The sequence below is a fragment of the Bombina bombina genome, chromosome 9, assembly GCF_027579735.1.
Source record: "Bombina bombina isolate aBomBom1 chromosome 9, aBomBom1.pri, whole genome shotgun sequence".
Lineage (NCBI taxonomy): Eukaryota > Metazoa > Chordata > Amphibia > Anura > Bombinatoridae > Bombina > Bombina bombina.
In genome coordinates, this window is record NC_069507.1 from 129093338 (window position 1) to 129106836 (window position 13499).

Here is a 13499-nt window from a genome sequence, read left to right on the forward strand (position 1 = left end):
GTCTCTGTAAGTTTAAGATTAGGTATAATGTATTCAAACATTTGCAAGAGATAGGAGGTCATTGACTCTTTGGTTGCTGATTCTGGTACTCCCCTTATCCTTAAATTACTCCTCCTGTTTCGGTTATCTAAGTCCTCTATTTTTAGTTGGAGGGATTGAACTAAAGTTTCGTGTCTAGTTAGTAGGTGGTTAGCATCAGACATCATATTGTTAAGCGTGTCATGATTTTCCTCCAAATATTCCAGTCTGGACCCCATTTCGTTAATATCTTTTCTTAAAGAAGTCATTTCCGTTTTTATAAAGGATTTTAAGTCTGCTAGATCTGATTTGGAAGGTAGTGATAAAATATTAGACTGGATCTGAGATAACTGGTCTGTGTGTGAGGTTGGAGTTGTAGGTTTCATCACTGTTTGTATATTGTCGTTGTCATTAAGTGGTTGTGAATGCTCCTGCAGATCTACATCTTGTTTAGGGAAGAAAGAGTTCATAATTGGTGCAGATGTTTGTTTTTTGTCTGGTTTTGTATTTCTTTTAGTTGCCATTAGTATTTGTGTAGATCTGGGTGTTAAGGCCCGGCAAGATAAAGCTGTAACTTCACAATGTAGTTTAGCAGATAATATGGCTTTAGCAGATTGCCCTCACACTCTGGATATAGAATTTGTCGTGAGTGAAATACTTGTATTTCTTGTTTTTATATCTTGTTGATTATAGTATAGACCTAGTGGTGCTGCGCACTGAGTCGGGCTGAGCAATTACTGTCTCTTACGCAGTGAGGCCTGCGTCTATTTTTACTCTGCCTGACTCTGTTATTGCTATAAGTCCCAGCCCAAGTTCAGCCTGGTTCAGAGTGTATTATTTTTATTTCTTTTTGAGGTGTAGGATTCTGAGTTGTGCGTTCTCGAGGCTATGTGTGTTCATTATTCAGCTTCTTCACTTACACGCAATCAATTGGCTTACCGCGTGGTTCAGGGTAATGGCGTCTCGGTTCTCTATGTGCTCCCGGTATTGTCGGAGCTCCTCTGACAGTCTGTCTATTACCGCGGCTGTGTGTTTTAAGCTGAATCAGACCTCGTTTGTATTGCGGAGGTATGTGGATGATCTTGCCTGTCTTCCCGGTGTCAATGGGCTCCTGTTATTACGTAGCACTCTCAGCGGGCAGGTCGGAAGTTTTCGAAACTGCTCTCAATTGTTCCTTTTCAGGTTCCACCTTTACATATGTTAAATGTAATAGATTTTCCTCAGTTAGGGCTTAGATATATGAGTTGGAGACTCAGGACATGCACGGAGCTTTTCAGAAAGCGGCCATGTCCCTGCACGGCTACGCCCCGCCTCACTAAATATTATTTTTAATACTGTATTTTCATTTTTTTTCTATCATGATTCAGATAGAGCATACAATTTTAAACAACGTTCCAATTTACTTCTATTATCTACTTTGATTCCTTCTTTGGTGTCCTTTGTTGAAAGGCTTAGGAGCAGAAATGCACTACTGTGAGCTAGCTGCTCATTGGTGGCTGCACACATATGCCTTTGTCATTGGCTAATCCAGTGTATTCAGCTACTTAATAGTAGTTTATTGCATCTCCTTCAACAAGGAATACCAATTCAATAAAACCAAAATTTCAAAATAGAAGTAAATCGGAAAGCTATTAAAAATTATGTTACGTATCAGAATCATAAAAGAAAACGTGTGTTTTTATGTCCTTTAATCTTTATTTTTAGAATTTAGTGTAGCTAGCTATGCATTTTTTTGTGATTAAAGGGATGGGAAACCCCAATATTTTCTCATGTTTTGGATAGAACATACAATTTTAAACAACTTTAAAAATGTCTTCTATTATCAGATTTGCTTAATTCTCTTGCTTTCCTTTGCTGAAGGAATATCATTGCAATACTGGCAGCTAGATGAACATATCTAGTTAGCCAATCACAAGAGACAAATGTGTACAATCGTTACAAAGGGATCTGGAAAAATTTGAAGTATGGGCAGGTAAATGGAAAATGAGATTTAATACAGGAAATGCAAGGTTCTACATTTTGGAAGTAAAAATAAGCAGGCAATGTATTATTTAAACGGGACAAGACTTAGCCAAACAGAGAAGGAAAGGGATTTCGGAGTAGTAATAGATAAGTTAAAGATGGGTGCACAATGCAGGGCAGCAGATTCCAAGGCTAATAAGATAGAAGCATGTATTAAAACATGCATTGATTCAAGGGAGGAAAGCATAATTCTGTCACTATATAAAACCCTGGTAAACCTCACCTTGAGTATGGAGTGCAGTTCTGGAGACAGATCTCAAAAAAACATATTGCAGAACTAGAAAAAGTTCAGAGAAGGGCCACAAAGCAAATAAGGGAAATGGAGAATTTAAGATATGAGGAGAGGCTAGCCAAACTGGGTCTATTTTCGCTACACACATGCTTCTTTATATTATTTCTGTATACCAAAGAGAACAATTGAAAATTAAAATTGTATTGCTTATTTCTTCTGCCTCCTACTAGGAATGTAATTTCTTCTGCTGGTTGTGTTTACACAGGTTTCTTAAAGGGACACTGAACTCAATTTTTTTTTTCGTGATTCAGATAGAGCATGCAATTTTAAGCAACTTTCTAATTGACTCCTATTATCAAATTTCTTCATTCTCTTTGTATCTTTATTTGAAAAGCAAAAATGTAAGTTTAGATGCCGGCCCATTTTTGGTGAACAACCTGGGTTGTTCTTGCTGATTGGTGGATAAATTCATCCACCAATAAACAAGTGCTGTCCATGGTTTGAACCAAAAATTGTCTGGCTCCTTAGCTTAGGTGCCTTCTTTTTCAAATAAAGATAGTAAGAGAATGAAGAAACATTGATAATAGGAGTAAATTAGAAAGTTGCTTAAAATTGCATGCTCTATCTGAATCACGAAATAAAAAATTTGGGTTCAGTGTCCCTTTAAGAAACCTGTGTAAACACAACCAGCAGAAGAAATTACATTCCTAGTAGGAGGTAGAAGAAATAAGCAATACAATTTTAATTTTCAATTATTCTCTTTGGTATACAGAGATAATATAAAGAAGCATGTGTGTACAGAAAGTGATAAAATAAGGAGATCTGATTTTTCTGCAAGCTCCACCCATTTTGAAGGGTAGTGGTTTAAAAGAATACTACCTGTTATTTCAAATACAAAATTAAACCTAAATGAGCAATTTATGGGGCATTTTATACTCTGCTGCTGATATAACATCATGGAAAACACATTAAGTTAAAAACAATTTTACAGTGCACTCCAAAATGATCCCCTTTAATGTATTCCCAGTGATTAATTTCATCTGCTGGGGTGTATTAAAATTATTTACAAATAACTAATTTACATTTACTTTGTTATTTGAAATAGCTGTTTCCCCACTGAAACATCCACTTATACTCTAGTGGCATCAGAAGAAATTGACTTCTCTGTGGAAGGTGGTGGTGGGAGAGAGCCCAGCCCTTTTTAAAGGGTGTTCTTGTACCAGCTCTAATCTGCTGCTTGCCTAAGTTTCCTGTCCTTTTAAATGAGTTTTGATAGAGAGTATCTTGGTTCTACTCTTGATTAGTAATACTCTAGACATGTTGCTAAATAAATTACGTTTAGTAAATGTTTGTACATGTGTATGCTAGGGTCTCAACCTGTGGGTCGTGTACACCTAGGATGTACCTAGGATGTACTTGCTGATTGGTGGCTAAATGGCATTCACCAATCAGCAAGCGCTATCCAGGGTTCTGAACCAAAAATGGGCCGGCTTCTAAGCTTACATTCCTGCTTTTTCAAAAAAAGATAGCAAGAAAATGAAGAAAAATTCATAATAGGAGAAAATTAGAAAGTTGTTTAAAATTGCCAGCTCTATCTGAATCATGAAAGGAAAAATTCGGATTCAGTGTCCCTTTAATGAAGTAAATATATAGGAATCTGATATTTGTTCTATGTTTTCCTTCCGTTAATATTTGGCATTATTACAACCGAGAATAAACAACACAATGAATGCCTTCAGGGGTACTTGCTACAAAAAGGTTGTCTTCTAAAGGGACACTAAACCCACATTTTTTTCCTTTCATGATTCAGATAGAGCATGCATTTTTAAGCAACTTTCTAATTTACTCCTATTTTCATTTTTTCTTTGTTCTCTTGCTATTTTTATTTAAAAAGCAGGAATGTGATGCATAGGAGCCGGCCCATTTTTGGTTGAGAACCTGGGTTATGCTTGCTTATCGATGGGTAAATTTAAGCCTCCAATAAGCAAGCGCTATCCATGGTGCTGAACCTAAAATGGGCTGGCTGCTAAGATTTACATTCCTGCTTTTAAAAGAAAAATTGATAATAGGAGTAAAATAGAAAGTTGCCTAAAATGTCATGCTCTATCTGAATCATGAAAGAAAAAAATTGGGTTCAGTGTCCCTTTAATAAGTCAATTACTTTCAATGTATTTTTAATCTAGCATGTGAGTTGAATGCTGAGAAAGTATTAAAAAGGGACATGAAACCCAAACATTTTCTTTTATGATTCAGATAGAGAATACAATTTTAAACAACTTTCCAATTTACTTCTATTATTTAATTTGCTTCCTTCTCTTGTTATCCTTTGCTGAAATGTTTATCTATGCAAGCTCAGGGGCAGCAGAGAACCTAGGTTCTAGCTGTTGATTGGTGGCTGCGTATATATATATATATATATATATATATATATATATATATATATATCGATTGTGATTGGCTCACCCATGTGTTCAGTTAGAAACCATTAGTGCATTGCTGCTCCTTCAACAAATGATACCAAGAGAATGAAACAGATTATATAATAGAAGTAAATTAGAAAATTGTTTAATATTATATTATCTATCTGAATCCTGAAAAGAAAAAAAAAGTTTGGTTTCATGTCCCTTTAACAATTCCTTTGCATTTTGTAGATGAGACTATTTCAGAAACCTTTCTGCCAAATGATCATCAGTCTAATTCACTGGTTTTCAAACCTGTCCTCAGACCTCCCCAACAGGCCAGGTTTCCTGGATAACCTAGGATGAGATGAGGTAAAATAACCATATTTACGAATCAGCTAATTATTTCACCTGTGTTCTAGTTCTGATATCCTCAAAATGTAACCGGTTAGGGAGGTCTGAGGAAAGGTTTGAAAACCAGTGGTTTAATTGTATCTTAAAGGGACATTAAACCCACATTTTTTCTTTCATGATTCAGATAGAGAATAATACCATTTTAAACAACTTTCTAATTTACTTCTATTATCTAATTTGCTTCATTCTCTTGATATTCTTTCCTGAAAAGCATATCTAGATAGTCTCAGTAGCTTCTGATAGGTGGCTGCCTATAGATGCCTCATGTGATTGGCTCACCCATGTGCATTGATATTTCTTTAACAAAGGATATCTAAAGATTGCAGAAAATTAGGTAATAGCAGTAAATTGGAATGTAGCTTAAAATTGTATTCTCTATCTGAATCATGAAGGAAATGTTTGGGGTTTAATGGCTTTTAAAATCTCAAATAAAAGTTTATATCAAGCTCATTTGAAGACAGGGCCTTAAAGGGACAGTCAACATCAGAATGGTTGTTGTTTAAAAGATAGATAATCCCTTTATTACCCATTCCCCAGTTTTGCAAAACCAACACAGTTATATTAATAAAGTTTTTACCTCTGTGATTTCCTTGTATCTAAGCATCTTCTGACAGCCCCCTGATCACATGACATTTTATTTATCATCTACTGACTTTTATTTTTGCCAATTAATGCAGTAATGTCTGCCACAAGCCACAGGCGTGATAACAATGTTATCTATATGGCTGACATGAACTAGCTCTCCCCTGTTGTGAAAAGCAACTAAAAAAGCATGTGATAAGAGGCGGCCTTCAAGGGCTTAGAAATTATCATATTAGCCTTCCTAGGTTTAGCTTTGAACTAAGAATACCAAGAGAACAAAGCAAAATTGGTGATAAAAGTAAATTGGAAAGATGTTTAAAATGACATGCCCTATTTGAAACATGAAAGTTTTTTTGGGAATTGACTGTCCCTTTAACCAGTAGCATAATAAAGGTTTTCCAATGTGAATTCTTTATGCCAAACAAGCTTGTTTAATTTTTTTTTTTTAAATAAAGCATCCTGTGTAGTCCCATCGCAAAAGAGTATGTATCAAAGTAATTACATTGTAACATATCATTAGAAATATAATACATTCCGTACTTAGGAGTCCATGTACAATGCAGCGTAAACTGCTCCGGGGCCCTTACGGGTCAGGATTGCACATGCGAGCCTGCCTCCCGAAATGTAAGTAGCAGAGGTCATCAGGCCGCTGCTTCTTATAATCTCCGTCACCTCTGAGATATCAGAAAGCAATGTCACCGAACTCGCTCGCTCAGGATGATTGACAGGCCCTTCTCTCACACTAGAGAAAGGGGCAGCATTACATGCTTACTTGAGTGTGTAATGATAAATACGGGCAGCGGACGAACAGGTTCTGCTGCCTGTATACCGCAAAGGCGTGCAGATGTCTCAAGTAGAGACGCTTGTCCACACGGCACTAAGTACGTGGAGGCCTAAATGGTCAGAACCAGGCCTTTATAAAAAAAAAAAAAAATCATTCCAATTACAATGTTATTTGGAAGTAATAAGGAGTATTAGGACAAAGGTGGTAAAAAAAGGGTTTTGTATAAAGAAAGTGTTAGTGATACATTTACAAATAGCCTAAATATAAGGAACAGTTTAAAGGGACAGTAAACACTTTGTAATAACCAGACATTTGTGCTGTCTCACTATAGAATAATATAACAGCCAAGTCTAATCTTTTTCAAAATATATTAGATTTGTCTTATTTGTAGGAGCCAATCTAGACTTCAGTATGCAGGAAACAAGGCTAGTAATTGCCATATTGTTTGTATAGATTATATTGTTTTGCAGTTCTTATCTGCTAATGCCAGTTTAGGGAAAGATGTGTAGCAGGGTCAGCCTTAATAAATCTGCAGTGTTCTTTTTCAGTAATGAGAATGATAAAAGACACAATTTTAAGAGATAAATTACTTGTAAAAAAGGGCAAAATAAATAAAGTATATTGCAAAGTTGTTTTACTAATCTTTTACATTATTATTTAATGTCCCTTTAAAGGGTCATGAAACTGATTATTTTTTTCTTTAATAATTTAGACAGTGCATATATTTTTAAATACATTTCCAATTTTCTTGTTTAATCAAATTTGCTTAAAAAGTGATTGTAAATCCTAGCGTTTGTGAAACGCCAGGATTTACAATTGGAACAAATAAAGGGTCAGTCATGAAGTATAAAATACTTCATGCTGAAAGCTCCTTTATTTGTTGGCTCAGGCAGCCCACGGCAGAATGCCATCTGCTGTGAGGTGACGTTTCCACCTCTTAGCCGATAGCTGTGCGTTCCAACTGGCGCCTAGCCGGGTAGCCCGCATGGCTATCGGCTAAGAGGTGGAAACGTCACCTTACAGCAAAATAGTGTTCTGTTGTGGGCTGCCTGAGCAGCTCAGTGCAGCGAGCGCTTCCAACAAATAAAGGAGCCCTTCATTTGTTCCAATTGTAAATCCTAGCATTTCACAAACGCTAGGATTTACAATCACTGTAACTCTCTTGATATCCTTTGTTGAAGAAATGCACTACTGGGAGCTAGCTGAACACTTAATTTGAACCAATAACAAGAGACAGATATGCGCAGCAGCAACCAATAAGCAGCTATCTCCCAATAGTGCTTTTCTACCAAGTTCCCAATCTGTCTTCTCTCTACTGCATGTACATGTACGTTTACACAGATTTGTAACCCAGAACACAAAGTAAAATAAAAAAAATGCACACACACGTTTAAAAGATTTTTTTAAATCTTTATTCCCCCCCCCCTTCAAATTTGATAAACATTCTAACTAACATACTTCCAAAGCAATTTACAATAAATGAATAAATAAACCTTTTTTTTTTAAAAAAATACATTGTCAGTACCAACATAGAATATTACAGCTTTATTTGATAATTTAGGGATATATTCTAAAAGCACCCAAGTTAAACTTGTTTTTTTTATGTTAAAGGGACATTATACACTAGATTTTTCTTTGCATAAATGTTTTGCAGATGATCCATTTATATAGCCCATATGGGTGTGTTTTTGTAAAAATGTATAGTTTTGCTTATTTTTAAATAACATTGTGCTGAATTTCAGACTTCTAACCAAGCCCTAAAGTTTTAGATGTATACTGATGTATGCAGACTTTAGACTGCTTCTGTTTGTATAATGGGTCTTTTCATATGCAGGGGAGGTTCTGCTATCAGCCCCTTTCAGTGGGTGTCACATGCTAATCTCATTAACAGTGTTAAATTGGGAGCTTCTAAGTAAGTTTTTAAAAGGTTTTACACTGGATTTTTATATCAGTATCTGTGCATATTATTCTTTATAGTAGTGTCTATTGCAGCAGTTAAATGAAAATTGGTGTATACTGTCCCTTTAATGAACATTTTAGAATGCAGTTTTTCAAAATCAGAGGGAATGATGTTGCTCCAGGTCAGTAAGCATGAAGCATCTCAGTTATGTAGACGCACATGTGGTGAAATGTTAAAAGGTTATATCTTTTTTCTTATTTTATCATTGTAAGATTCACTTAGATTACCTAAAAGGAACAGTATACTATAAAATAGTTTTTTCCCATAATGTGTTTCCAATTACTTTTTTTTTACCAGCTGCAGAGTATAAAATATATGAGATTAGCTTTTTTAAGGCTTATTTGTGTATATGAATTAGCTGATTTTGTGTTTTGAAGCCACAACCTAATAAAATGGGTTGAGCTTGTAGATATATTCAGATCTCATTACTTTATCACATTGTGTACATATAAATGCTTCTTTATCTTATATCTGTCCATAAACCAATCACAAATACATGGAGAGAACAATGGAAAATTAACATTTTATTACCTTATCTCTTCTATAACCCACTGGGAGTGCAATTTATTCTACTGGCTGTGTTAATACAGCTTGGCCTTTAGGCCAAAAACTTTCAGAATAGGTGGGGATACCACAGGCTAAATAAACAATTTAATATGCCAATATAAGGGTAATGGAAGTACTTGTAAACAATTTAATACACTCGAGCAGGTAAAGCGGATCATTGGAACAAAGTAAAGGGGAGAACATTTTTGAGTAAACTGTCCCTTTAAACCTAACTGCATCAGTTCAAGTAACAGGAAAACATCTATGATTAAACATTTAAATTAGGTACCAAAGGAGCCTATGATATAGTATCTGACACTTGGTGAATTACCCTCAAGCACTGTTGATTTCTGAGGCTGAAGGGCTACGGGAGTCACAACAAGGTTCAGGGCTTAAAGGGACAATCTACACCAGAATTGTTATTGTTTAAAAATATAGATAATCCCTTTATTACCCATTCCCAAGTTTTGCATAACCAGTATATTAATATACTTTTTACCTCTGTGATTACCTGGTATCTAAGCCTCTACTGACTGCCCCCTTTTCTCTGGCATGAGCACAATGTTATCTATATGGCACACATGAATTAACGCCCAATTACATGCCCAATCTGAATCATGGAAGTTTAATTTATTATTTTATGAACAGGTATTTGTAGTGCCAACAGATTCCACAGAGCTATAAACATAGTTGGTATACAGGATAACATTTATAAGGATCAAATGGGTATTGGGCAGTGTTCCCCCTAAAGCCAGTTTTGTGTGTGGCCCAGCAGTGAAACAGTTAATTATAGCAATCTACAAACACTGTACCACGCAGACTGCAAGGTGTGGTTCCATTATTAACTGTTTTATTGCTGGGCCGCACACAAAACTGGCCTTAGAGGGAACAGTGGTAGAGGGCCCTGCCGAGAGTTGCACTGTTGTAGTCGGCTCTTATGAAGGCGATCTGTAAACAGCTGGGCCCATAGGCTTACATTCTAAGGGGTTCAAGGGGAAAGCAATGGAGTTAGGAAAGGTTAGTGTTGGTTGTAAGCATCCCTGAATAGTAGAGTCTTTAGGGAGTGCTTGAAGCTGTTAAAACTAGGGGAGAGTCTTGTGGAGCGAGGCAGGGATTTCCACAAGATGGGGGCCAGTCTGGAGAAGTCCTGTAAACGGGAATGTGAGGAAGTAACAAGAGAGGAGGAGAGTAGGAGATCGGGAGCAGAGCAAAGGGGACGGGAGGGAGAGTATATGGAGACAAGGTCTGAAATGTAGGGGGGAGCAGTGCAATTGAGGGCTTTGTATGTCAGAGTGAGGATTTTGTGTTTAATCCTAGAGGCAAGAGGAAGCCAGTGAAGGGATTGGCAGAGAGGTGCAGCAAATGAAGAGCGACGTGTAAGGAAGATGAGCCCGGCAGAGGCATTCATTATGGATTGTAAAGGAGCTAGGCGGCAGCTAGGTAGACCAGAGAGGACGGAGTTGCCGTAGTCGAGACGAGAAAAGATTTGAGAGTGGATTAAAATCTTAATTGTGTCTTGTGCAAGGAAATGTCTAATTTTAGAGATGTTTTTAAGGTGGAAGAGGCAGGCTTTAGCCAAGGACTGAATGTGAGTGAAGGAAAAGTCTGAGTCAAGTGTGAACCCAAGGCTAGGGGTAATGATGAAATTATCAACAGCTATAGAAAATTGGGGAGTGAAGATTTAGACTAGACTGTCCCTTTAAATGCTAAATCCAATTGTCTAATCAGTGGCACACCCCAGCATGGCTGCTTGTCAGTTCTTTCTAAAAGCCTATAACAAGAAACTGCTAGGCCCAGCATTAGGGCTGCACGATTAATCGCAGATGCGATTTTAAACCGTGATTATATCGCTACGGTTTTAAAACCGCAAGAGTATGTGATTTTTAGCCGTCGCCCCCTTTGACATCACCTATGACGTACAGGAGGGCCGCCGACATTGAGACGACCTACCAGGGAGCGCTGTGGCTGATGCGGGTTACAGGGAGGGGGCCGACTTGCGGGGGAGCCCTGCGGCTGATGCGGGTTACAGGGAGGGGGGTGCACTATGGCTGATGTGGGTTACAGAGAGGGGGGTACGCTGGGACTTATGTGGGTTGGGGGATGATGGTGGTTACAGGCGGTGCTTATGATGTTAAAGGGGGTGCTTATTGGGGGGCAACAGTGGGAGCTGATGGGACTTATGTAGGTTACAGAGGGGGGCTTATGGGGGTTACAGGGGGTGCGGGGTTACAGTGGGTGCTGATGGGGCTTATGTAGGTTACAGAGGGGGGCTTATGGGGGTTACAGGGGGTGCTGGGTTACAGTGGGAGCTGATGGGGCTTATGTAGGTTACAGAGGGGGGCTTATGGGGTTACAGAGGGGGGCGGGATTACAGTGGGAGCTGATGGGGCTTATGTAGGTTAAAGGGGGTGCTGACGTGAAAATCGTGATTAAATTGCAATTTTTTTTTTTCCAATATCGCCCAGTCCTACCCAGCACTCTCCTCCGCTTTCTCTTTATTTCTAATGATTGGGGTGCTTTACAGGGTGCAGAAATGGCTTGGATAGGAGACATGGTTAGTTAGTCACCACTCAGCAACAATTTTAAGAGCCTGATTTATCATTGATTGGACGGACAAGGTTCACATATAGTGAATCTGTCCGCCTGAGATGGCAAATTGTGTTCTCCATATTTATCACTTCACAGGGGTCCACTTGGGCAACGCTGCAACTTCTGTTGCACAACCAACTGCGTGAGAGAAGGGGTTGTCAATCACCCCAGTCATATCAGTGAGACGGATGATTTTCATCTGCCAGCATTAAGTTAAAGGAGAGGGTTTAAACTGCTGCTTCCTAAATATCAGTTGTCGGCTAAATGAGTGAGCCTGCAACAGACAGGGGCATTCAGCTTATAATAAATATACCCCTAAGTATGAGCTCTATTTCACTAGAGTAGTTTATTTTCAAGGGAATCCCCTGTGCACTTGCTGACAAGTTAAATATATAACTAAAAATGCATCAGCTACACTACCACTCAGCCCTCAAAAAAAAGAATATGCAGAGATCGTCTAGACACCAGGTTCAAGTGTTGACTACACAATATGCTTTTCTGGGTGAAGCGCTGGTGCGTGCCAATTATGCAATTTTGCATAGGTGTTTATCCCAGTAATAGTGTTTAAAAACTTATGGTTAATTAAAAAAACAGCTCACCTAACGAAATATAAATATGTTAAATATCTCTTTAAAAAATACATAATGATAATACTATAATAAGATTAACAAAACTTTGTTTTCATGCCCATTAAAGGGATAGAAAGGTTGCAATTGAAATGGGCATGTCTGCATTTCAATTTTGAAAAGAAACATTGTTGTAATATACTTTTATTATTAAAAATGCTACTAGTAGTAAAATATATTACTGTTAAGCAGCATAGGCTGTGAGTGCCCTGTATACCAGTATTCAAACATTACACTTTCTCAGTCAGTGGTGGTTTGTTTGACACATATTAAAGTGAAGGTAAACTTTATGTTTTAAAATGAGGTCCTGGAATGCAAGTAATATTTTACAGAGACTTGATACAGATGCACTGTATCTTATTTTTTTAATTTAGCCTCTGGCCGTCCCACTTCTAAACTCAAATTTCTTTGTGAACCATCAATTCGAACTGTTCTCCAATCAGCAATCTAGCCTTACGACTCTTTTTTTCTAGTTAGTTTGCCAGTTAGAGAACAGTTCAAACCGTTAGCACCTACAAACATTCCAATTTTCACCTTTCTATCCTTTTAATAAAAATGATTGCATTTTTTGGAGTGGAAAGTACTAGAGGCCTATTGGGACTTCAAGTGAAGCTAAGAAAAATATTTAATGGAGAAAAGTCAGAACATTATGATTTAAAAAAAAAAAAATGGCCTCTGTCACATTACAAAAAATAAAAACAAACACATCATAGAATATTGTATTTATTCTATTCCCACTGTATATGTATTGTTGTTGCTGTTAATTAGATTTGGATATGTTGCTCAAGACGATAAAATTATAAAATATGTGACAACCCATTTGGGACATATTTTATTCAGATTAGGACACAGTGTAAACTGTTTTTCAAGGTTGATAGTTCTGTTATACGAACCTGTTTAGTTTTCTCGTGCTGGTGTTTATACAACAATGTTCTGTATAAATAATACAGTATGTAGCTTTTTTTATCCTTACCTAGTAGAAAGAGACTATGGCAGGATAAGAATCACAAGCCATATTATTTGTCCACACATTTGTACTTTAAAGAGACACCTGCGTCATGAGGGATAAACCACATATACAGCAAAATATATTGACAGTTTAGTACAGTGTTTCCCACAACTAACATACAAGACTTTGCGTCTTCTACGTAATGTAAATCTTTACTCTAATTCCACGACCTTACGCTTTTCCGCTATTCTTAAAAAAAATCTAAAACTAAGAATCTAGTCTGAAACAGAAAACCTATAATGACAATACTGAAAGAGTCCCAAATCCCATACAACACGATCTCACCTGCATCGCCCTTTTAAGAGAGGGTCCACCATA

General features: G+C 37.3%; 1 protein-coding gene across 2 annotated transcripts in view; it reads right to left on the reverse strand.

Annotated features, from left to right (window-relative positions):
* The window catches only part of ZNF692 (zinc finger protein 692), an 82030-nt gene extending 68531 nt beyond the window's left edge, over positions 1-13499 (reverse strand). For both annotated transcript variants that reach the window (XM_053692377.1, XM_053692376.1), the window contains exon 1: positions 13467-13499. In XM_053692377.1, the coding sequence (XP_053548352.1) occupies positions 13467-13472 (6 nt within the window). In that variant the 5' untranslated portion in view covers positions 13473-13499. The remainder of the gene's footprint in view (positions 1-13466) is intronic.